This window comes from Colletes latitarsis, chromosome 10 (assembly GCF_051014445.1).
Source record: "Colletes latitarsis isolate SP2378_abdomen chromosome 10, iyColLati1, whole genome shotgun sequence".
In the NCBI taxonomy this organism is placed as follows: Eukaryota; Metazoa; Arthropoda; class Insecta; order Hymenoptera; family Colletidae; genus Colletes; species Colletes latitarsis.
The window spans coordinates 26,979,795-27,005,905 of record NC_135143.1 but is presented as its reverse complement, the minus strand read 5'-3'; the positions used below and the strand labels follow the sequence as shown (position 1 = coordinate 27,005,905).

At 36.6% G+C, this 26,111-nt stretch overlaps 1 protein-coding gene across 4 annotated transcripts; it reads right to left on the bottom strand.

Annotated features, from left to right (window-relative positions):
• Positions 1–1,271: 1,271 nt before the first annotated feature.
• Positions 1,272–26,111, bottom strand: LOC143346864 (uncharacterized). Of its 4 annotated transcripts, none has more exons than XM_076775433.1 (8): positions 24,604–26,111; positions 22,269–22,479; positions 22,060–22,183; positions 19,964–20,009; positions 18,277–18,367; positions 17,835–18,032; positions 8,355–17,660; positions 1,272–4,762 (listed from the first exon to the last, which is right to left on the bottom strand). In XM_076775433.1, exons 1-7 carry the CDS (start codon positions 24,747–24,749, stop codon positions 14,262–14,264), a joined length of 4,215 nt encoding a protein of 1,404 aa, XP_076631548.1. In that variant the 5' UTR covers positions 24,750–26,111; the 3' UTR covers positions 1,272–4,762; positions 8,355–14,261. The 4 variants fall into 4 exon arrangements, with proteins under 4 accessions (XP_076631548.1, XP_076631549.1, XP_076631550.1 ...); XM_076775434.1 differs by having other exon boundaries at positions 10,633–17,660; XM_076775435.1 differs by having other exon boundaries at positions 14,790–17,660.

The window sequence follows — 26,111 nt, the reverse complement described above, 5'->3', positions numbered from 1 at the left end:
CACGTCCTTTTATTAGATCCCTCCCCCCGTTGAGTTCCGTTAGATTCGTCACTGAAAGCACCGTGAGAAATATTTAATGTCAGGAATTAAATTAATTTTAAAAAGAGTAGGAACCAATTGATAATGTTTACAACTGAGTCTATTAGTGAGACTAATAAACCTCTGTACTTGAGACTTTAATGTTAAATATTTAATGTCAGGAACTAAATTAATTTTAAAAAGAGAAAGGACCAATTTATAATGTATAGAACTGAGTCTGTTAGTAAGACTAATAAACTCAACTTAAGACTTGTAACATTAACTTTAAATATTCGTTGTTGCTGCGAATTCGGTTAACATATTATTATCCTGATATAGTAAAATAAAATACAAACAGCGTAATAAAACGTCAGGCATTCGACAAATTCTCCTCGAAATTAGGAAATCTCTAACAAATACGTGATTAAAAACGAAACAGACGAGCGATAAAATCGAAGGAACACGGACACGAGAGGTGAAATAACGAAGAATGCGAGATGCTTTGTTTTAGTCATTCTTTTGCTTCTCTCTTTATTGAGGATAACTTTTTTTTTTTTTTTAACGCTGCCCGAAACTAGGCAAGCTCGTCACGATCCCGAAGATCGTCAGTCGTGAAGAAACACAGAAAGGCATAGCGCGTCATATTTTTCTTTTTTTTTTAATATCTCTTTAAAAATCTAAATACGTACGCCGAAAGATAATTCCTTTTTTCACGGTGTAACGATTGCACCTACGATTACAATAATGGATGCGACCACCTTCTTTGCGTTGAGAGTAAACCCGTTTAAATATGTTCAATTCAAAGCAACGACGAAATTGTTTTAAAAAAAAAAAAAAAAATCACCTTTTGCAAGTAACATTCACTTTTCGTTTTTTTCAATTTTCTTTCGGGCAACACTTTTTCGCGACTGAGGACTTCCGGGTCGATCGTGTACCCACGATACGCAGCTCGATGGCAATGCGTCTGTGAAATACAAATGCACGAATTGCAAACGATAATAATATAATAATAATAATAATAATAATAAAAATAATAATAATAAGTATACACTCTCCACGAATCGTCGCTTCTGTTTAAGTCCTTAAGAATAAATTTATTTACATCGCGGACATGGTTCTGTCGGTTAGCTCCTGTTCGCTTCTTAAAAAAAAAAAAAAAAAAAACTCTCTTCTAACTATAATCGAGCTTTCTCCCCCGAAGAATGAAACGGAAAAGCGATTTCTTCCAAACGGATGCTCCACTTAAATCTCTCTTCTTTTTTTTTTGTTTTCAGAAATACAACTAAGTTTCATTTTCTAACGATCTTTTTAAGCGTGTCCATTTCAAACTTCGAAAAATCTTGGCGATTATAAAAACATTGCCATTCTAAATACCGTCGCGACCAATTCCATTTACAATCCTTGTACTCCGTTGTCGCTGAACCGGTTAATGTTTCAAACAGTTGTGAGATAGATATACGCATTATCCGCTGACTGAAAACAATTAGCAATAAACGTCGTTTGTACCGCACAGCCAAGAGAGAATACTAAAAAGTTGGTGGTTCACGAATTCGTTCGATAAATATGAATTATTAACGAGCCTAATCTCTATATTTTCTAAGTGGAACTTTCGATTGCTCTCGGCCACGGGGACATAACGAAAATACATATGGTCCGGCGCGGTAAAATGGGGCTCGTCGTTCCATCCATCTATCGTAATAAGAATGAAAAATATTCCCGCAGTATTGTTCGACGAGCGCGCGGTATTTTATCGCGCCGGGGTCGCCTGGGCACATTTATTGCTAACGTACCTTTTCGTTGAACGAACGCGTCAAAGGCAATTTGACATAGTCGATTACGATCCACAATTCTAAGTTACGAAGAATTCGATCATTCGGGCTTATCGATTAATCAATAAATACATTTCTCCGTGCACGTTTCCCGAGCTCGGCGTAACCCCGATATGCACAGAAAGAAGAACGACGAAGAGAATAATGGCTACGGTGTGTGAATTCATTCAAAAAGTTTACAAACGATGGAGACGTTCACCGTTGTTTTTTCTTTTTTTTTTTTTTCATTTTCATTTTGCGTCCTTATCGTTACCATTATCATTGTTGGTGTTATTATAATTATCGTTATTAAATGTTATTGATATTAATATTAATATTATTATTATAAGAATGAGAACACGCTGAAACGTTCATGCTCCTCGCTCTGAGATGCACAGTAGAATCTCGATAAATGGAATCTCGTCGATCACACGTGAGTCTCGTTCGTTGCATTCTATCGACAATTGGAATGGATGATCGTTTAGCGACGAGCGAAGCTGAAGGGGCAAGAAACAAGGTAGTGCAGTAGCCCCCGGTCGTACGAAATCATACACACTATTTACGTTTCCTTCATACGGGATATCAAGAAATAAAAATGTAACTTTTTGTATCGGTAACAATATTAACGATAAATTGGGCGGAGATCAAATATGACTTTGTTTAAACTATTTTTAGTTATACGTGTTTGAAAAGAATATCACGTTCCATTCATAAAGTAAAAAAAATTACATTTTTCGCTTGTACACATTTTACGTGCGAACACAGTTTCATGTAACCGTGGACTACTGTAGCGACCATAATTATCGAAGATTACATCGTCAAAGTACATCTTCATAAATTGGTTACCTCGATCGTTGTATCGATTTTGCCATAATGTTAATTATCGAGGTTCTACTGTAACGCAACAAATGCTGGGTACGAAATATTTGCGTGAAAACAGGGCAATGACATTTCTATTCTCGATACAGTACGCACGGCCGTTCGCAATACGGGATTCTATTATCGATTTTTTTTCACCCTTAAAAAATAATACCTACGAAGAACAGAATCGAGTATTAACCGTGGTTCGCTAACTATGCGCATGCTTCGTAAGATATTGTAGATGTAATCTCGTCCGATGGCGCGTACTGTAACTTGTACCACTCGTATGTATACTTGCGGTGTTTGTAACATGTGATTCGTGTGTATCGTGTGTATGGGCATAACGCGATGCTGTGTGTGTGTGTGTGTGTGTGTGACAGTTGTGTGTATCGAGTCATTCATTTGGTTTATTTTGGCATACAAAATAATTTTATTTACAGTCTGACAATAATATTAATTATTTTACCTATAGTCCTTTATACTAAATGGCGATAGTATAATTCGAATTACTTACTATATTATGCAGTTTCTCGGCTATGTACATAACAAAACGGCACGAATAAATATCATTGGACATGGACCATGTTTTTTTACTGTCTTGTGTGTGCATGATAATTGGTTCGCGCAAACGATTCGCTTGTTAGGGACTCGCGACACTCGAAACTGTTGGGGAACTAATATTTAACGAGGAGTCAATGATGCGAGTCGCTAAACTACTATCGATATAATTAATAATCATGAAACTGTGTATATCGTTATACGTAAATTAAAAATCAATGAATCGTAAACTACATGATAAATTTTTGGCATGATCTGTCCGATTAAAAAAAACTGAGTATCAAAATAACACGTTATTAAATGCACAACGAGCGTAAGAAATGGGAAACGAACCACTAAACACGGTGACGAAAATGATCGTGTCCTTGTACTTTGTCAGCAAAAAAGAATCGTACAAGACACCCGTGATTGCGATCTATTAAACGATCGAGACAAACTTGTCTACACACAAACGCACGCATATTACTTTACTATTCTATATTTAAAGGGTGTCCCTACCTAACGAATCGATCGACGATCAATTTTAATAGTCATGAAGTCGGCGATGCATTGTCTCGCGTTCATCGATGCAAAGAAACGTGGCAGTTTAACGAAATAAGAAATACAAAAAGGCAGCCCTCGAGGCACAAAACCCACAGTTCGATTCGCGATTCATCAAAAAGAAAATGTAAATATAGGTTTTTTTTTTTTTTGACTCGAAGAGTATCGTTTCCTTTACCGTGCTCTAAACCGATGTTTCGACGAACAACGCAGAACATTCGAAGATCCCGAGGGCCACAACGATACTAGACGTGATCATTCATAAGTTTGAACCGCTTTTTTCCCCCCCACAAAAAAGGGAGGACAAAATTCATCCCCTATATGTTCCAGGTAACAACGAACGACGTGAATGTAAGAAACAAAGTGAAGATCAGTCGCGCGTTACAATGACAAAGGACGAAGTGAAGTTTGCTTTCCTCTTAACTTATCTGTGTACCTAATTTGACCTGAGTAAGAATATTATTTTTTTCCCTTCCATTCAGTTCGCAGTCAAAAGCATTATATTGCTGATTGATTTACGTTAAACTTTGGCTAACGTAAGGCGTCAAGCATGCGCTTTCTTCGTTGATCTTCGGTGCAGCAATGGCCGGGAATAAGAGAACAACTTTCCCTCGAAGACGTCGATGGAGGGGAGGCTCGAAAGATAATTGGGGAAGATCCGTTTTCTTCTTAATCGTCCGAGACGAGCACGAGAAACGAGGATAACGATGAAAGCTGCATTCTTTGATGTCTCGACGCGGTTTTCAATAAGGACGAAGAAGCGAAGTTAAGATGAATCCCTCCTTTCAGGTGGATTATCGATCAGGTCACTTCGGAGGGCTTCCTGCAGATATTTTTTCGTTTTTTTTTGTTTTTTTTTCTTTTTTTTTTGTTTACCGACATCCTCTTCTACCAGTGTCCAAATACTACGTCGTATGGGACTGCTGGGACTGCGACATCTTGCTGGAACTTTTGTGGTGGCTAGACGTGTGCTTTTCCTGAAAATACAAACAGAACTGTGGTACTTCATTCCGAAACGCTTCTAAGGTAGACTTTAAGAAAGATTATTAATTCGTAATAAACGGCGTTCGAACCTTAAACTTGGTTTTGAATTAGCGAATCGTTGGATAACATAAAGTATTCGTGTGAATACCGATCTTAGTTTTGGATCCTTCTTCGGTAAATAATGTGTGAAAGTAAAATATATTATTAGAGGAAGCAGTGCAAGAATAAGTTACTTATAGAACAAATTATACACTGTTAGAGAAATAAAGAAGTCGTAAAATTATTTATCTAAAAAGATGTACAAAAATTATTGTCAAAGAATTTATAGATCAAACGTTATTATATATTTGTTTAATAAAAGCATAAGTTCTCGTATAATGGTCATAAACGAAAATGTTAGAAAAAAAAGAAAAAATGTAATATGTTATAAATAATGGTACTTTGAACTTGCACCGAAATTTCATATCTCGAAGTAACTTGTTTACAACAATTCTTCTTACTCTGTTTTTTAGATTAAAATATTGTTTACCGAAGAAAACCCAAAACTAGAGTCAAATCATTTAAATAATTAGTTTTCTAACTCTATTTGTATCGATCATTATCTTATTGACATTGCATAATCTCTTATGAAAACGTAATTAACCGATGTTGAATTACCCCACCATATGAATTATAAAACTTTCTTTTTGAAAAATTAATATTAAAGGAATGGCAATTAATTAAATGTATAGAACATGTATATCTTCGACTTGAAAAAAATTGAAACTTCGTTGCTTACGTTTATATCCAATTTAAAACTTCACGATCGAAAATATATTCTGTAACAATTATTTTCACCAATCTTCATATTTATTAAAAACGTTTTGGTTCTTTTCAGTAGGTTCTAAACTATAATTTAAGACAACATAGATTTACATTCCTTTTTAATCATAAACGAAATTTTTTTCCTAATCATTTCTCATTAATGTCCTACTGTCACTAATATATTGATTAAATTATCATCTATAAGTGTCTAATCATTTATTTTTTTGATATTAATTAAGAAAATCACAGAAGGTACGAAATTGTTTTAATACGGATGAATCTTGGCGAGAATAATTAGAAAGTTTATTTTTTTTTAGCGAATCTATATACCAAACTTTGTTAAAAGTATATTCATATGTATTCTCATGTATCTTTATGAAAGAATATCGCAACGCGTGTGAAATATAGAAGCACGTGAAGTATAGCTTGACTTAGAATCTCAGTAATTAATGTAAATTAAATGTGTACGTAAAAGTCCCACTTTTTTGTTTTATTATTTGTTATTTAACTTAACGTTTCGATCTTAAGTCCAGACCCGCGCCAAAAGGAAATACGGTTCTAAAATCGATGAAAAATATTATAAATAAACAGAAAAATTACCGATAGTGTAATTGTATAGAAAGAAGAAATGAAAAAACACTAACTCAATAAGAACTAGTATAATATGTAAGTTTATTTTATGATTTCTATAATTCACGTTGAATATTTGCTATCCAAATCAATATTGTAATAAAATAAATTTAAAAAATGGAAATGAATACCGCTATTCGAATCACGATTTATAAAAATTAATAATCACATTATATATTCATTCTAAAATGTACTATATTCTCATAACTTTCTGTATCAACAAATGCCACATCCCACATCTTTTTAATATTATTAAATTAGTACTTACTCTTCTCTATTTTGCATAATTACTTTACTGATATTTTTTCTGTTTATTTATAATATTTTCTAGCCATTCAAAATAATGTTCGTCTTTTATAGCGGACCTGCACATAATATCTAAATGTTGAGTTAAATAATAAATTAAATTTCTCCATAGAAATTGTGCAAAGTAATTTCATTATGTAACAAAGCAATAACAAATAAACGTGTATTGTTTAAAAGAGAAACTTAAGTGAAAAAATGAAAATAATCTTTGAACCTGAATGGACTAAACAATTAAATCATAATGATTTCGGTCACGGTTTAATGCAACGTTTATTGTTGGACCAATTATTTATAATTACACCGATAAGGTTTAAATCATGAGACCGATAACGTTACGAATAAATTGTTTGCTCGAACCATCGTGTTTGAGAACTATTTCCATTTGCCCAAATAAGCTTACATCTAAATGATCGTTGAGTGAAAAAATATGGATCTCTGGTATATCTCTCTCTGGAGTATCAAATAATTCTCGAGTCCCCAAGAAATGTCGTCATTAATTTACGCCCAATTTTCTATTCCCCCCCCTGCCCCCCTCAGTCTCATCGTCAGAACGTAACAAAAAAAAAAAAAGTTACTTTGTCGAAGAAAAACAAAATGAAACGCAAGTTGAAGCGTGCCTGAAAAACAGTACGCATGCACACAACACAAAAGCTTTGCTACCGCGCGCATGCCCATGCAGAATTACACGACACATCCATTCACGACAAACAACAACGATAACAACAATAGCCGTCGATGTTCAACGATAACAATGGCAAACGATCGTAATACCCTCCACCAAGCGAATAAAAATCAAATAACATGTGTCTTGATTGGCGTCCCCCGATAACGGAGAACTTATCCTTCATGTATGATGTATATATAAATATATATATATATATATATAAAATGGATAGACTTTTACACATGATAGTCGTATTACATACTGATAGCTGTGATATAATGTTAGTACACAAAAAGATGCGGCGATGTGGTGTGCGGTATTATATTCTAAATGTAGATATACGTATATATACATATATATATATATAATCTATTTATGTATATATACACATATATGGTGTGTTAAGAAAGAGACAAAATAATCACTAAGGTACTTTTCGTTTCCACAGAACGTTTATTTGCGATGCTTATTTTTTTTTTTTTTTTCTTGGTCGAACACGTGACGCGTACGATTCCTGCGTATATATGTATATATATATAATATATATATAAATGTGGGCTACCAACAGTCTAACTTCCACGTAAGCACCTGCGTTTCCAGGGTAAGTCGATTCGCGAAGAGTTCGAACTGCGTAATGGCCGACGAAAGATTCCTTGTTGCGTGTTTCGTCGCGAAATGAAAATTGTCGGGAATAAAAAAAAAACAAAAAAAAAAAAATGGCGGTAACGGCGGCCCGTGGACGTCACCCGAACCTTTGGTATACAAAACGTCGCATCGAGATTTCGTCGATTTTCAGGCACGTCTGTAAAACGCAGATGTTCATCGTGTCGTGAAAAACAGGTAACGTACGCGACAAGTGGTTGATATACATTGTGTACAGTTATCGTTGCAGTGTTCGCAATGTTACACATCTCTTTTTTTTCTCTTTTTTTTTTTCTTTTTCTCGTGTTCCTCTTCCGTAGCTCAACGTTCGTAAATTTATCACTCGTGTCAATCCGCCAAGGTCGCATGCGTGGGTATTATTATCGATATTATTAATGCATATACACACATATATATATATACATATAAGTGTACATATATGTATATATATATATGCATATATACGTATCATATATATATATATATATATATCTTTCAATTTTCTCACGATCGGAGAGTACAAAACCTACATAATTTACCTTAGCAATTATTTTGTCTTCGTACGACTGCCACAATTGCACAATTCAACTAGGCCGATTCCGTTCATCTCTCGACAGAAGCCTCTTCTCGTCTATCTTTTACGCATCACGCAGGGGAGAGGGGGGAATCCTGTTGCTATTTGCAACGACGTATCGACTAAGGCCAAAGAGGGACAAAGGTCCCCCGGGTTTCTCGCTTTAAACTGATTCGGGGAGAACGGCGCGTCGAGTAATTGCTAAAACGAAACGCTGATCGCTGCAAAATCGAGGCGCAAGGTACACACTTCGTCCCGTTCGAGTACAAAGAAAAGAAACCCCGTTAACAGAAATACATCGGTAATTCACGGTCGTCCGTTCTTCCGGAATCGTCTAAACGTTTCCGTTGGCCAGCGCGCCGTTTGTTACAATAAACATTCGCTGTGAGAAAGGCCCACGGTTCGTTAAAAGTATAATACGTGCCTTCGAAAAATAATCGCTTCCCCCGTGCAAATTTCTATACACGATCTCCGTGTTCCTCGTCGTTCGCGAGTAAAAACGATCATCGAGCTTGCAACTAAAAGTTTTATATAAAAGGGGAACGAAAAAAAGAAAGAAAGAAAAAAAAAATAAAGAAACGATATAAAATTTTGCACCGGGAAGCTGGAAAATAGGCAACGATCATAGCAATCACACAATACAATGTAATGGTCTGGGTTCGAGATACTACCGCTAATTGTGACAATAATTATAACAATAACAACAATTACATCGACGCGTTATTAACGCTAACGGCGTGATAAATTTTTGTCCGTCGCAATGGCAATCACAATACGTGTGTGTGTGTGTGTATGTGTGTATGTAAATATAAACGCATTCTTAATAGATTATAATATTTTTAATATATTAATCACACTATCTCTCGCTCTCTTTCGATACGTTCCTGAGATAATATCCTTTCTATATCAACGATTATTCTTACTTTGTCGTATATATTGTCAAATACGTGAATATATATACACATATATATATATACACACATATATGTATATATATAAATTAGAATAAAAAAAAAAAAAAGAAAAATATATACGCCCTGCGATACTCCAAATAAATATAAAAACAAACTGCATACACTCAAGAGACGCTCGGTGATCAAGCTCGAAGCATTGTACAAGAGAATGTAAAAAATAAAATCTTAGGCAGATAACTCTTAACTAATTGCTCGTAGATGGACTGTCTCTCGCTCTACTGGTGTTGCTTGGGCTCCGAACGAAGAATTTTTCGTCAATTCTGCGTGCTTAATGCTAAAGTTTGGTCGTTTCTTAGAATCGTGCTATCAAAATAGTAAGAAACTCAACCGTTCATTATTGTACTCTGTTACGAATACTTCCCTCGTTCCTTTCGCTAAATCGATCGTCGGTAACTCGTCTCTGACGCGGGTAATAAAGGTTTATTTACGCGCGCGATCCGTTCCGACTACTTTATAACGTTACGGGAACGCAATGGCGCGGGAAAGTTGAACGAACGACGTGAAAAAAAAATACACGCGTTCGACGAAAACGGTCGGCGGAGTTACAGAAGGTCGAAGGAACGAAAGAAATCCGTATGTTTTCAAACAAGAGGTCACACAACTGATCAGACTCCAATGTGACTCGTGGTAATTCGAAGACGATACACGAACGGTAAAAAAGATATCTAAAGACAAAATTAATGGCCACTACATATGTATATGCTAACGTCGAAACTGCTTCAGTCGTATTAAAGTTTGTATACAATGATCTCGCGGTCGTTCCAATGTCAACTGCCCTTCAATATTTTCTTCCTGTACAGCTTTCATCGCGCTTTCCAGGGTGTACAAACGAATTCTATGCCGACGAAACGAAGGATCGGACAATCGCGTCCGATATTTTCAACTGTCGACACAGTGCAACTTTACGTTTTACACAGAAAGAAATATCGTGAAAGTAACCCTTTGTGTTCACTTCGTAGTCCCGCGATGAGAATATTCCCGGAACTTTTATTAGAATTCTATCTCTCTTTAAAAGATGCAACGTCGCGTTAAATTCGTGTTAGAAGCACAATTAAAACATAACATTTCCCGCGAGAAACAACATCGAACAGCAAAGGGTTAACTGGAACGAATTTTGCTAATATATTTAATTCGTGTATAAAATATTGATAAAGTGATATAACGTGTTAAATTTAACAAAATTACATATATATATATATATCTTTACAAACACGTAAACACTTTCGGATTCACATTTGTATTACGCTTATATGCTTTGAGCATTGTCACCATTTTACTATAGAGCCGGTCCGAGAACTAACACGAGACGAGAGTTCGACGGAAATCGAGATCCCGGACTGATTCGAGTCGCTCGGAATAAGTAAGCTTCTCAGATTTTCGGCAATGCTCGGATATGATCGGGATCTGTCGGATTCTTCGAAAGAATGCGTGTAAAGCGTGATCGCAATTAGCGTTCAAACAATGTTTATATCAACTTTCAACGTTCACAATAACGTATTTTGTTACAACATCTTTTCTATGATGTACTCCGCCAAAAATCACTAGAATTTAAATGGTAAGTTTTATCGTATCGCTTGGCGAGGCTATAAAATTTAAATTGTTATCTGTTCGGCATTAAATCTTTAATGCCATAATTAACACTACTCTTTTGCACTGCACTGGCGCTGCTGCGGTGACATACGTAACATGCGTCATAATTTGGTACAAACTCTACTGATGGTAACGTAAACTAAATTAAGAGAAACAAGACATTTCCAATTTTCAGAAATAGAAACACATTAAAGAAAATTCTTGAAGTGCAGAGGATTGATACTTATTTAACGAGTAATGGATAAACAGTTATTTATCTTTTATTTGTTACTCGATATTTCTATCTAAGCATCTTAACTTAAATCTGGATTTAGGTTTTTATCGGCATATCCCGACTGTACCCGAGTGCTACCGAAAACCTAAAACGGAAACGCGTGATCCCGGTTTATATTCGAGTCTCGTCTCGAATCGAAAATTCGAGATCTCGAACGGCTCTACTACGCTGCATACCATACATTGTTTTTTTTCGTTTAAGTAACTTTGTAAGTTTTTCTTCTTTTTTTTCTTTTGTTTATTTTCAGTCGTTAAACCCGTTTGAAATTCTTGATTTCATAAACATAACGCTTCGCACGCCACCCATTATTCCGAAACCCTTTGCCAGCAAAGGAATTTGTTACGCGAACGAGCTTCGTTCCGTCGTCGAAGTGGCTCTTCGCAGGTTAGCATCTCGGTTTGCCGTTACCGTGAAATATGCGAAGAAGAGAAAGAAACTCGAACCGATTCACTTTTGTTCTCCGTTGAGCACTCGTTAATTAAAATTTGTCCAAGTTCGACCGTAAGCGCAGAAACATAGTTACCATTCTGTCTATTTAACTGGCAGTGGTACGCACGTGTATCTCGACATTTCCTCCCTTCTTTCAGCAACGGCGTCATTTTAGGTTACGAGTTCGCGCGCGTTTCAGAAATATGTAGTTCGTTCGCGACAACCGTCGCGACGCGACTCCAAACGGAAGGAAAGAGAAACGTTGCCCGCGAAAGGATTCTTTTAAATTTAAGGATCTACCCTGAAAGTATTTCAAACTATAATAATTCTTAATTCGTTAAAGAAGAACTTCTTTAGCCTTTGCAGGTTAATCAAAGCGATCTGTATTCCGTTATCTTCCTACGAATTGTACTTCGTAGCGCGGTTGCTTCTTTTTATATATATTTTTCTTTTACCAAGATCGCCGAGGATCTCGCGGTTTGATTCTTGAAACAAAGGCTCACACTCATTAACTACTCTAAGGAGATGCGCTACAGGTACAAAGGTAGAAAGATCGAAATGGTAATTTGTAAACACTAGGGATAGAGATCGTACGTCATGCTGCTACTTCTACCATTCACAAACTGGAAAGGAAAAGATGAGGGGATAGAGGTGAGGTGAAAAGTATGGTCTCAGCCACTTCGCTTTTTCCGTTTTCCGTGTTACTGTTGCCCTTCCTCCTTCTCTATGGACCGTAAAAAAAAGTTACAAACCGTATTTCTACTTCTTTTCCCTCCATTTAGATATTCTCGTACAAAAGAGAATCTCCGAGCAAAACATTGAGAGGATGGTTTAGTATCTATCGATATTAACGAATACCTGGGCAAAGTCTGTTATTTTTCAAGCGTCCAAAAAAAGAAGAAAAGAAAAAAGACGGTATTGCACGACGATGCGAACATACTGGTAGTTATTAACAAATGCGAAAGAAAAGAGACAGACGACAAAGGAGAAACAATGGACCGAGAAGTGGCTGTACAGAAATCCCCGCTTACGTGCAACTGACTTTTCCCCGCTTAGATGAAACGGAGTCGTCCACAACACTGTTTTTTTCTACTTTCAGCACGCGAAATTTAAATGTGACCGTCTGAATTAAAATTTTCGTAATTGTTTCTTCATAAGAATAATATTAAAGGATCGACGACATTGTATCGACGAAAATTACTCCAAATACAACCTTATTCGAACTACTTGTAACTACATGTTATTCCGATGGTTCTCAAACTGGGTGCTGCAAGATATTTCAAATATTCAAAGGAAACACCCATAAATATTGAAAACTTTTGTTAAATACTATGATCTCCTGTTCTCTAACAATAAATACTTATTGAATATTAATAAACTGTTAAACTTAACTATTTAATAATTAAACTTAACTTATTAAGTTGTTTAGACTAACTATTTAATAAACGGAACTGTTAGGTATTTCTTCTGGCATAGAGGTGCTGTGATATATTCCTGAGACAGCAAATGCACCGAAAACAAATAATGTTTGAGAACCTCTACGGTATTCGAATCGTCTCTGAAACCCTTCGAAGTTTGTATAATTAAAAATAATTCAAACAAGGTCGTGTTTGGACTCATTTTCGTCGAAAAACACTCGTCAGACCGTTGGTAATATTCTCGTGAAGAATAATTAATAAAGATTTTAGATTCGCTTGTGAATTAAGCTTTTGCCTGCAACTTTATTCGCCAAAATATTGGTTTAGAAAATCATTTAATGATTTCTAATTTACGAATAAATTTACAAATAGGGGCATAAACTTAGAAAACTTTGAAAAAAATGTACAACTTTTTTGAAAAGGTGGTACACAGGTCAACAAATTGTAAACAATAGTTCATATTCTTTACGATTAAGCTATCTTCCTATTTATTTATATATACTGAGATAAGAAATAACAGAAAATAGAATTATTTGGCTCTGGTTTGAAAAATCTAAAGCATGATTTATTTAATTCAAGCGTAGTAGATTAAAGTACGCGTACGTTAAAATAAAATATACCTTTTTCTAAATTTGTTGTACAAAACTAATAAAATTATGTGGATTTGTATGACTTTGTTAACCCATCATATTATAAAATTACAAATTTATAAAAATAAGAGCTGAAAATACTACATTATTAATGTCGTTTGCGTTTAGTTTCCAGCGATAGTCTATTAAAATTATAGATCATATAAAAGGCTGCCGGATATAGAGTATAAAAGTTGGTAAAAAAGATTCTGGCGATAATGGAGGAATTCAATTGTAATTCTGCGCAATTCTGGTATCATAAAAGTATTGATATTTCGACTTTGCTGGAACGATACCGGTATAAAGTACCTGGTTTTAAAAATACTAGAACCAATATTGTAACTTTCATTTTAAAGAAACTACTAAAATCGATTGCTTAGATAAAGAATATATATATTCGATATTGACCCGTGTTATCAGAATACTTTCTCCGTGGCTTTGTTCGAACTTCTGTAACCGATTACAGGCGCGTGTGAGCGGGGATCGCTGTGATCGCTAGGTGCTACGTTGGAAACAACCTCTGAAAGTCCACTACAAGACAGGATTTCCGTACGAATGTTATTCCGGTGGCGGCGGCGGGGGTGGCGAGGAACTAGGAGGTGGTCCGCTCGGCAACGGCGGCGGTGTTTTGGATTCGTGCCGAGCTGACGCGACTGGCATCATTGTTTGACTCTGTCGCATGTTCGGCGGTAAGGATGGCGGCGGCACAGACGTATCGATGGCGCCGTCAGGCGTCATGATGACGTTACCCGCCGGATACATCGAGTACTGCTGCTGGTATTGGGAATAGTACATGACAGGATCGTAGATGTATCCGGCGGGATTGTACATCGACGGCGGTGGGTAATTGGCGAAGAAGTACGAGTCTGGTTGGGACTGACCAACGTGACAGGTCCTCGAGTACGCCGAGTCGCCGCGCCCGGAGTTTGGATGAGGATGATGGGTATTACGAGCATTGTTACTATTGTAGGTGTCTTGCTGATAGTAGCCGTCGCGCTGGCTGGGAGCACCGTAATGGCCCGCCGATCCTGCTGGTGGTGGACCACGCCCGATATACTGGCGGCCGCCTCTACCGCCTCCACGTACCTTGTTATTGCTGCTTGAACTATAGTGCCTGCCATTCTGCCGTTCGCCCGGTCGGTGTTGTCCGTAGCCCTGCGACATCTGCGATTGCTTCTTCGTGGGTGGTACACTGGTCGTTGGGCTCTCCTTCATGTCGATACGCTCGCGCTTGCGGCTCTCGTTTTGGAATTCCGGGTAGATGGCGCTCGAGCTGTTCGTCGTCGACGAAGCCCCGGAACTCCGCGAGATCGCGTCTGTGCGGATCTTGATCTTCAACGAGCCCTGGACCACGGGCTGGCCGGGCGAATTCGTCACGCTGTCCGTGCCCTTCAACCGTTCTTTCGGTATAATGATCTTGATGCTGGTGTTCTGGGGAGACTTGTTCTTGTCGGCCGGCGCCGCGCCGCTGCCCGTTGTTGATTCTGTGCTCAGATTTAATTTGTCTTTGGGTATCGTGATCTTGATCGGTACCGTGGACACGATCTCGTCCCCTTTCTCCTTGTCCTTCTCACGATGCTTCTCCTTGTCTTTGTCTTTGTGTTTGCTCTTGTGTTTTTCCTTGATCTTATCTTTATCTTTGTGCTTGTGCTTCTCCTTTTTCTTTTTCTTCTCGCTCTTATGATGCTCCGAACGCTTCTCCTCCGTGGGCGCGGGAACCGTTATCGTCGTCGACGTTGGCACGGAAAGTATGGACTCTGCGCTAATTTGTACAGGAACGGAGAGCACGCTTATGTCGACGGTCGAAGCTATCGCAGGCTCGCTAACCGTTGGTAAGGAGAGGCATTGATTTTGGATAGGAATCTGGTGGTCTGAAAGCAATATTGAATGAGATATGGATTGATGCTGTTGTTGTTGTTGTTGTTGGAGATGATGTTGAAATTGCTCCTGATTCGTCTGCTGCGTTGCTATTTGATTAAACGACTGCACACCTTGGAGCAAAGACGGCATCGTTGCCAACGGTTCCTGAAGCAAAGCACTTATACTTTGAGCGGACTTCATCGGCGACAAGTATTCCCCTTTTAACTGTTGGTGTTCCACCCTTTTTGGCGCGTCCGTCTTGTAAGATTCTTTCTTAATTTGGAATTCCTGAGGATCTTGTTTCACTAAATTCGTATCTAAACCGTTCGTCAGATTCTGCTGATTCGACAAAACTTGTTGCTGCGTTGTGACGAAGCGTGCCATCGTTGGTTCCGAATCGAACGGTTTGATGAGTTCCGGTGGTTTCATGTCGTTCGCAATTTGAGTGGCTCTGCCATTCGACGACGGATTATCTCTAATCGGTTGTATCAGTTCTGGTACCCTACCGAGCATTTTAACGGCCTCGAAGCTGGACGTGTCCTCGATTTTTACTTTGACTGGCTGCGCGGTTTCGCTGGCGCTACCCGTGCGATGTCTCTTGTGAGACGTTGTAGAAACGTCGTTGGACGATCGTTTAACCGACACCTGGTCCTGCGGCTGCAGGCCTGGCGGGCTCGCGAACGGCGATACTAAATTAAAACCTATCGACGTATCCGGTACGCGTTCTTGTTTAGGAACTTTTGCTGCCGAGGGCGGCGTCTTTTGCTTAGACTTAGGCCTCTGCGAGTGGGATTCCCGAGGCGTCGGCACTTTCTCTGGACTGAACAACGATTTGTGCTTGCCGGGAGGCGTTTGCAACACGCTTGCTTGGACGTCGGATGAATTTTTCTCCGTGTCGTCATGCCGCGGTCGCTTCTCGGTCTTCGGATCGTCGAGATTATTTAACGACGCTAAACTCGACGCCTGAGAACTACCGTTCTTGATCGTGTCTTTCAATATTTGCGACACGCCGTGAGCGGTGTGCTGACTCGACATCGTCTTAGAGGCGACGGCCTTTTGAACGAGCAACGAAATCGAACCGGAGGAGTTCGGTGATTTCTCCTGCGAGAACGAACTCTGGCCGGTCGTTAGTTTCGCGTCAACCGAAACCACACCGGTGCCAGCTTGCAATTTCTCTGGCTGAGGATATTTAGTGTGATGAGGCGGTTTCTGCATATTCGAAACATAGGGTACATCGAGCGCGGGTTTCGGTAGAGGTAACGGTTTCTCTATGAGCTTCCTCACCTCTTCGCACCTCTGTTCCAACGTATCGGACTTCCTCTGTCGATCCACTCTCGAAGGGTCCGGATACTTGTACGGTTTCTGCTCGCTATCCTTTCTATGCTCTACAGGCTTATGCCTCGGATCGTACATTCTCTTATCGTGACCCTGATGCTTATTCTCTACACCACTTAATCTATGCACGCTATGATTATTATTACTAAGTTTCTCTTGCATGTTTCCATGGGGCATTGGCTCTTGTAGCGCTCCGACGTCCGATCTGTGTGTAACGGAATCCGTCAACAAATTGTCCGAATTAGATTCCTTTGGCGCCACGTGACTGTGCGAATGAATCGTACTGCTGCTACTCGTGCCAGTACTTGAATTATATTCCCTTTGTAACCTCTGCCTGTTAGGATCGCGATTTGGTTCCCTAGCTTGAGTACTACTCGAGTGCCTCTGCGGTACCGGTTGTCCAACTTTCACTTCTGGCCTGTGGTGATGATTATGATGAAGCGTCTTCTGTCCAGGCGGTAACGGATGTTTGTTCAGCACGTTTGTACTAGATACAGGTTTATGATGATGCGAATGATGCTTATTGATGTCTGATACATGAGATTGCACGACTGCCGTTGGAGCAGCTGCCTTTTCCCTTTCTAAACGTTCGCGTTCTTTCTTTTCGCGATACTCTCGATAATCGACCGGTGGCCTTGTGGGCGCGGGAGGAATTTGTTTCTTTTCTTCTTGTTTCTCCGTATGATGGGGTCGACTCGTATGAAACGTAGGTCCACCGTCGGCCGTTGTCGCAGGAGACTGTACTTTACGAGGTTCGGCATCCTACAGAAAAATAGAACAAAATCTTCCCATAAATTCTATAAACACTTCGATTAACACGTGTTAATATAATACAATTGTCTAAAAATTCGATTCACGATTTCATACGTAATGACTAAAAAGAACACGAAGTACTTTATGTTATTCAAAATTTAACGCATAGACAACGATACTCACAAAAGGTGAATTCGGTAAACTAGGATGATTGATGCTGGGACTTTGATTGGCGGATATGCTCATGATTTTTCTCTTTAATCTCGATGGGCATTTATCAAATATATGAAGGAATTCTGCTGTAAGCTCTTGTAAAAGTTCAGAAGTTACGGTCCTATCGACATACCAGAACCAATGCTTCCCTTCTGTACTCTGCGGTATCTGTATACAAACAGTAATAATATTAGTATTACTAAATTGTTTGCCTTAACTAGAAATTTATTTAACCCCTTGACGCATCGAAAGCTCGAAATTTCTTTACTTTATACTGTAGTATAGCGCAGAAAAAAAAGATTAATAATTTCCGTCTGGTAAAATGAACAAAAATCGTGCGTTATGGAGTTAAACGAGATCGTCTTTTTCTTTCGTGCAGAATTTTATAAAAACAGTTATTGATGATATATACCTCCCAATTGGACCATTTGCACGCAAGATGTATGCAGAAACAGGCAACTACCGTTGGCTTGTACTGCAGACACATCGTTGTCAAATGTAAACTAAAAAGAAAAAATTACTCTATAAATTGACATGAGTATAATAACATTTTTAACCGTTGATTGTTAACAAAATATATAACCCAGAGTGTAAAAAGAACTGTACTATAAAAAAGAAAGTACAAGTTCCATTAAACATGGGTAATATCGGGATAAAACTAGGACGAATTTCTTACGATTCGTTTAAGATAATTAATTACATTATTTCCAATTATAACTTTCGTTTGTAAATAAAATTTAATTCCAAAGAGTACGTTTCCAAAACAATGACAAATTTTCATATATGTTAAAAAAACAAAAGACAGCACATGTTAATGTAATACATTTTTCGCGATGAGCTACACAAAATTTTTTACTGTATAATTTTTATTTTACGTAAATGAATTTATAGGCGATATTCTTGTACATAATAATCGTGAATGTAAGCCCTACAACACTCTGTTGTATCGTAACAAATTTACCGAAGTTTGCCCCAACATAATCCCATGATAAAGCGAATAATACTACTATAATGTTATACTACACATAAACTGTAGAACAGAAAACTAAAATTACTGGAATTATTACTAAACACTGAAATTCGATGTACTTGAGAGAACGTATTGTTTTAAGTAAAAAAATCGTTTTACTTATATATTGATATATTTTTCTTTGAGTGTAAGAATCCCAAACGTTTTTACAACAACAGAGATAGATTAAGGCTTGATCTACACTATTTGTTCAGTCATAATTATGATCCGTTCAAATATTATTCAATAATCAACGAACGATCGTCTAACGCATATCGGCATTTCTGATCAATTCATGTTTCAGATTATTAAACAATATTTGAATTAATTTCCATTTAACTGCGACCATATATCATACTGGACTAGTAATGGAAATAAATTTGAATGATATGTCCATTTATTCTCTTTTTTTATTATTAAATATTTTTGTACATTCACTCGTTGTTTCGCTGTTTTCACATTCATTTCATTCACTCTTAATTCGTTTTGTGCATCTACATTTTAACAATAAGTGTTTGTAAATGTAAAAATAAAAACTGGACAATATACCGTAATGTAAGAGAAAACGATCAGTCCTTAAGAATATTTCATTTACCTTCGATTAAGCAATCCTCATCGTGAACTTAGTTTATGAAATAAACTTCGTTTCGCTTTGGCATACGTTCTCTTTAGAATCAGACATTACCGCGACTGCAACGCAACATTCCTCCCCAAAAGTTACTGTTAACATTTAAACATTCGCATTAGAACTGAGAAAATGTGTGAAATCAAAGTAAACTTTTATGTACCGAATTAAATTTTATATCTCGTTATACTCATGCTTTTGAGATATGATAATTTTCAAAATTTTTCTAACTTATGGAAGCCATTCGCTAAATTTACTCTTTTCCATGCAAAAACCACATAAAATGATTTTTTTTTTCGCAATTCTATTCCATGTTTACTTTGCTTTCTGATATGAAAATAGGTCAGAATGTTGCGCCAGTGGCTATTGCCTGACAGTCTTAGCTTGGAAATATGCTCCAGCTGGCATCTATTTGACCAGAAGACTGCTAAGAGTAAGAGATACTAGGAAATAATGTGTAGCCACCTGTTAGATGCCATGAAGTATGAAGTCTGGGCTAAGTCCTTGCTCGCTGTAAAAAGAATGCCAAGACTTTAATAGAATTTGATATTTTTAAGTAATACAGTAATGCCCGACTGTATATGCAAACATAATACAACGATTGTCTAGATTTTTTATTTAATATTTTCAGTGACACTGGTACAACCATTTCACGCATTTTGGAATTACAATCACCCACGTTGTAGCCTGTGTAAAGATTCAAAGTTTTCGATAAATATTCATGCCATAATTACATAATGTATGTACAATGTTTATAGTATAGTATAGCCTTTAATCTTGACAGTATTTCATCAGTTGAGTAAATGAAAATAGAGATACTGTAAATTGCAATATTTCTTTTCTTACATATAAAGATATTGAATAACATCAAATAAAAACTAAAACATATGTTCTCGATAAATAAATAAAACAAAACATTGCCAGAATTGATTGTTCAGATAATAATAATTAAATTTTTTACCTTATATACACAAAACACGATTAGCCGAATTTCAATGCGGTTGCTGTATGCGTATTGAGTGGCAAACAAATGCAAACTAATGCAAACCAAAAACTTTCGTACTTCTTACTGTATTTTCATAAAAGTATTATTAATGGGGTTGATGAAGTGTTTCTGATTAACTTATTACAGGCCCTTGTGAAAAAATTTCTTTTCATTTATTCAAATAAAGGAAATTATGATCGTAAAAACATAAAATTCTTGCATGTTCGCTCTATTCAACGTTCGTAACAGAAATTATTTTTCGTGTAAAATTTGATGAACGTTTACTCGAAAAATCAATGAACGCCAACAATTCATAATTTTAGAACTTATTTTAAGTCTCATTAACATAATTATCCCTTGCGATCCTGTGTCGAATGAACTCGATAGCGTATTTCATTCCTGAATTTTTTTACTAGTATTAAATTTATCTTTTTTTACTGTTACGATTCGATCCAAACATCTGATAATTAGATCATCAGTATTTGGAATGTAATATGATTAAGATAAGATTAAGTCGATTCGTCTATTATATAATGTAAAGTCCGTCCTATCTGATCAACGACGTGGAAAATTGAATATTATTCTAATCTCACAAGAGAAACACATACAGGGTGTCTTGTTTAAGTGAGTACAGCAGGTTATCTCGGAAGAAGTTATAGTTATTAAAAAAATGTTCGTATAAAAGTTGTTTGGGCTACATCATGTAGTACTAATTATTTTTTTGTGGGTGGAGTGGTGGAAGAGATCTGAAGGTCAATCTAATTTTCTTAAATGAAATATATTTTTTCCTTCATAAAGTAACAGTAGCTACTGAGATAAATCGAAGGAGTTGCTATACGACATTATTCTGAGTTCGATAAAGATAAATTGTTATCTTTTGTTTACGTTTTGCATCGGTCGACGACCGACAGCCATCAGCCGCTGCTGTGTAGCATCATATCTGTCCGTACTAAATTATTTCCCGCGTGCTAAATTGTACACGAACCTGTTGAAACGAAATATCAAAAATGGCTTTGTAATATTTCGAGAAACTTTTCTAGTACAGTAAAGTTCCGATTATTTAGCCCCCGGTTATCGAGAATGTCCGATTAACCGGCACATTTTGCCCTGACTATACTTCGGTAAATGTTACGGATTATATTTCAATTTTTCCAATAATCTACTGAACGCAATTTTAGAAGGAGAAATTATTGAATACATGGAAGGAGATAGAAATGAGCCAATTACGGAAGAATTGAACAAAAGATTTCACAGATGTTAGAAGTGAACAGTGACCAAGAAAAAAATGGCGATGAGAATGCGGTGCAGTTTTTTAACTTGTTAAACAAGTGTATTTTACATTTTTCAGCGGACGATTTTTGCGTGGTTGAATCAAATTTCGTTTCTCCATCCCGGATAGATGGAAAACTCCAATCCTAACTTTCTGCATATATTTGAGCACTACTGTATTACCTAAACTTTTGGTACTACTTATGTTTCTTAAACTGTTAAACATAATTGGAATATATTTTATACAAAGTCTGATATATCGCAACGGAAGTATTGTTAAAAACAATACATATTTCAATATACATACCTTTAACCAGTTGACAACATCTAACAACATGTGTGTGGGGATGATCAATGGCGACATCAAACCCCAATGTTTGTAGTAGGACATTTTCATTGAAAACCAGATCCTGAGCTTGCTCAAGATATTGCTACAAATCAACAGATATTTCAGTAATAACTATAGTTATCAATAAGTAGAAAAACGTTTCTCTTTTCTGATGGTTTTGATCTTACCTCAGACCTGATGTCAGGTGGGGGCTGATCTCTGTGGAGACACATGTGTGCCATTTTGATAACATGTTCTAACTTGCGCGGTTGTTCTTCGACTTTTGCTGCTAAAAATAGTGCTGCCGCGGCAATTGCATTCCTGTGGAAGTGTGACAGCGAATGGAATACGTAGAACCTGTGCATGTACACTATTGCTGTGTTGATACATAACTGTGATCTGTAATTGACTAATTAAGGAAAATGTCAAACAAATAATGTATTACCTAGTAACATGACAATATCCTTTTTACAGATAAGCAACTACATCATTAATTCAAATTTCAAAGAATTTTTGTGCTATTTCATTACATGTACATCGTCATTATCACTACTTATTAAGATTTATTTAAAACAAACGTATTTCTTTCATCAATTGCACTGTATTGCGCCATGAGTAAAGTTGTTGTAACATAATAGTTTTAAATAAATAAATTATTTATTGAACATAAGATACAGATTGTTGAAAATAACTTGCAACACAGAATCCTTTCTACTTAAGTATCAAATAGAATGTATATAACTAATGCTTTCATAAGTTTGTTACTTATTCTTAATAGTTACTCTTGTAATACTTCATGAATCGAATATAACACAAAATAAGTAAAAGCATGTAATTAATTTTTAAAGCAAATATGTTCCACATATTGAAATATATACTTTAAGTTATTACAATACTAATTTAAAAAGAAGACATTGAAGCAGTGAATTTAATTTAGACACAAAACTATTGTGTAACAATTATTTTTGAAGTATTACATTAAATGGTAAGATTAGAAAATAGAGGGAACAGTAGATTATATTTTAAAAAGTTTTATTTAAACTGTAAATTACATGAATATAAAAAATTTGATGAATTAAATCGCATAATGTTGGCGCATACTCTTGCCTTTTATTTATTCCTTATTTATCTTAAGATCTTCTCAGTTTATGTTTTTCTTTGTTATACTATCAACAATTTCGTCTTTTAAATTATTTGTTAGCTTAATAAAAAAGAGAATATAAATTAAAACCTCAGAATAACTTACAATAGAAAGAAAATAGAACAATACAAGAGAAATAATCGCGCAATGTAGCAACTACTGATAACGCACTTTGTGTAGTGTACAGAAATTTGATACAAGATTTATATATATCATTACACGCAATAAGAAGCGAACCTATAATTTTCTAAATAAAATTTCGATGAAAGCCATAATCTCAAGATACACTTATCAATTTTCTATTCAAAATAATTTGAAGAATATGTCCAAGTTCTCTCAACTGGTACAGTAATTAAGATATTTACACATTCAAACATGATCTGAAACATAAAAATGTTAAAGAACGTACAATCGGTTTCTGTATTCTGTATCTTGAAAATATTTCTGAAACATTTCTAAAATAAAAATCTTATGAAATTGTTGCAGTCAATTAGTATAAATGTTATACTCGACTAATAAAACAATACGTGTTAAATACATTATAGAAAGAGGTTATGCTTTCAAAGTTTGTCAAAAAAAATGTTAATAATATCAAGTTAGTGCGTTCCTAAACATTGTTTGTCTCGATACAAGTTAACCTATTCTTAACACGACGGTTTAAGATTTTACATATTATTTGTACAGGAAAGAATTGACATTAAATTTTATATAGAGCGAAGGAGAACATCAACAACAAAGAGATTCTTGTTAGCTTGTTAATCATCGAACGTTTTCTATAGAAACTTATGATAACATATTCATTGGCAACCTAGATCTATTCTTCATGGAATCATAAGACGTGCGAACAAAGATAAACTGAAAATACAAGAAATTATATACTTGCATAAGGAATATCAGCAGAAACCGTGTCTTTGGTTGGTACTACTGTCAATCTTGGCTTGGCAAACAATGCTGCCTTTCCATGACCCTATTCCCTGTCCTCCTTTTAGGTAACAAAACTCTGCTCGATATTCTCACTCACCCACGACATTTTACAAACAACGCGCGCGTACCGAATAGCACAAAAATTCCAAAATTCATCATGCACTAAAAGGTGTAACGCAAGGAAGTCCAATATGGAGAATCGTAATCATGACGCGTGACCTCCTCTTTCGCACGTCACTCGTGTTTACAACACGTTACGTATTTCGCATTTACCCTTAGATCCGAACAATCGTAGAACCATTATGTAAGAAGAACACAATCACATAAATGTGTACGTACGTTAGGAATGATTTAAAAAAGGGTTACTGCATAAAATCAGCGAGAAACGATTATGGGGACAGGGGGAAAGGGAGGTTGAGAAACACGCAACGCGAACATGCACTTGTTAAAAAGGATACACCACGAGCCGCTGTCCCATATCCTGAATGAAATTCGCTGCCTGCTGCCGGTAGCTCAGTTCCTTATCCGCGTCGATACCGCATCTTCTGCTCGGCGTGTTTGTAAGCTGTTCTTTCGTAAAGTACCATTTTTCGTCAGCCGCCATTTATATGTACACACAACTCGGTACTAACGATGCGCACTTCACGGCGGTCGCGATGGCGGCGAGCACACAACGCACAACAGCGACACGTTGGAAACTTCACGTCACTACGCTAACCGGAAACTCGACTCGCAAGTTCATACTCGCTGAGTTTTTCACTGCGAAACATAATCGCACATCGTTCGACAGAAAACCGGGAGTCCTCTTTAGTTTTTCAACCACGCAACTCCTCCGACGAATATTTATTCTCTCTCTTTTCTTTTTTTTTTTATGAATTTGCTACTCTTTGTTTACTTTCAGTTAAATAACTCGCATCTCGCATCGTTGTGCCATTTTAAATCCCGGATATGGTATCTTTTTTTTCCTTCGAATCGTTTTCGATACGCGGCCAACTTCGCGACACTGCTTTGGAATCGTGCAGGAAATGAAAAATCAACTTCAGAAATCCTTCAAAGGCTTCAGCACTTTCATATATTTATGAGATTGTCGCAATTTACAGAGGTTCGTGCGGAACTTCGTGATACCGTTAATGTCGGTTTCATGGACGTTTTATTGGTTTTAAATATTTTACAAAAACAAAACTTCTATATAATTGTAATAAATTAATAAAGTCGACTCTTCGATAGTGCATCACAGTAACGAGATTTATTTACGTATACTTTTAAGATTTTGTTATAAGGACCGTTGCGTTTTTACGTAAACTTTTCTTTACAGCCTCCGTGAATTTTTTTCACGTCATTTAAAATTCAATCTTAGGTGTATTATAATTTAAAACGCGATATATAGCGCGTTAGGTACACAAAGTGATCGACGATAAGGCGTCAATTGTCGCACGGAAGTATCTTCTGCGTGCATCTTTCTTTTTATTCGTATATTATCGTATTAAGAAGCTTCGGTTTACGAATTTTTTTGGTAGGCCATGAGGTTGGTTAAGTAAGAAAAAATAAAGTTAACCCTACTTTAATACCAATTCAAAATAAACCTATCGAGTAATTTTAATCGCGACGACTAAATACAAATTTCTTTCGCATCTTATGTAACGATGTATCGAGAATACTTAACATGTGACGGTTTTACGTACTCGTGAAATTTACCCCATTTCGTCTTATAACTCTTTTTAAGTATTGCTTGTCGCTATGTTGCACAAAATGTTGTAATCGCGTTCGCCGTCAACCAGTAACGAACGTGTACTTTTTCTTTGAAATAAACATCGATAATTCTTTATCATGAGCACGTTGCGTTGGTTAACAAAACACGCGTGCGTAACGTAAAATCAACTTAGTTAACACTTTACAACCAACGTCATAACCTACCTGAACTTTTTCAGTCTACGGTAGGTGGGTATGAATCACGTAGTTTATCAAT

Excerpts from the sequence above, each read along its gene's own strand:
- LOC143346864 (XM_076775433.1), bottom strand. The coding sequence starts at position 24,749 with ATGGCGGCTGACGAAAAATGGTACTTTACGAAAGAACAGCTTACAAAC. Across the intron at positions 22,480-24,603 it reads ATGGGACAGCGGCTCGTGGT|ATCACAGTTATGTATCAACA; the intron begins GTATCCTTTTTA and ends AGTCAATTACAG. Across the intron at positions 18,033-18,276 it reads GCAAATGGTCCAATTGGGAG|ATACCGCAGAGTACAGAAGG; the intron begins GTATATATCATC and ends GTTTGTATACAG.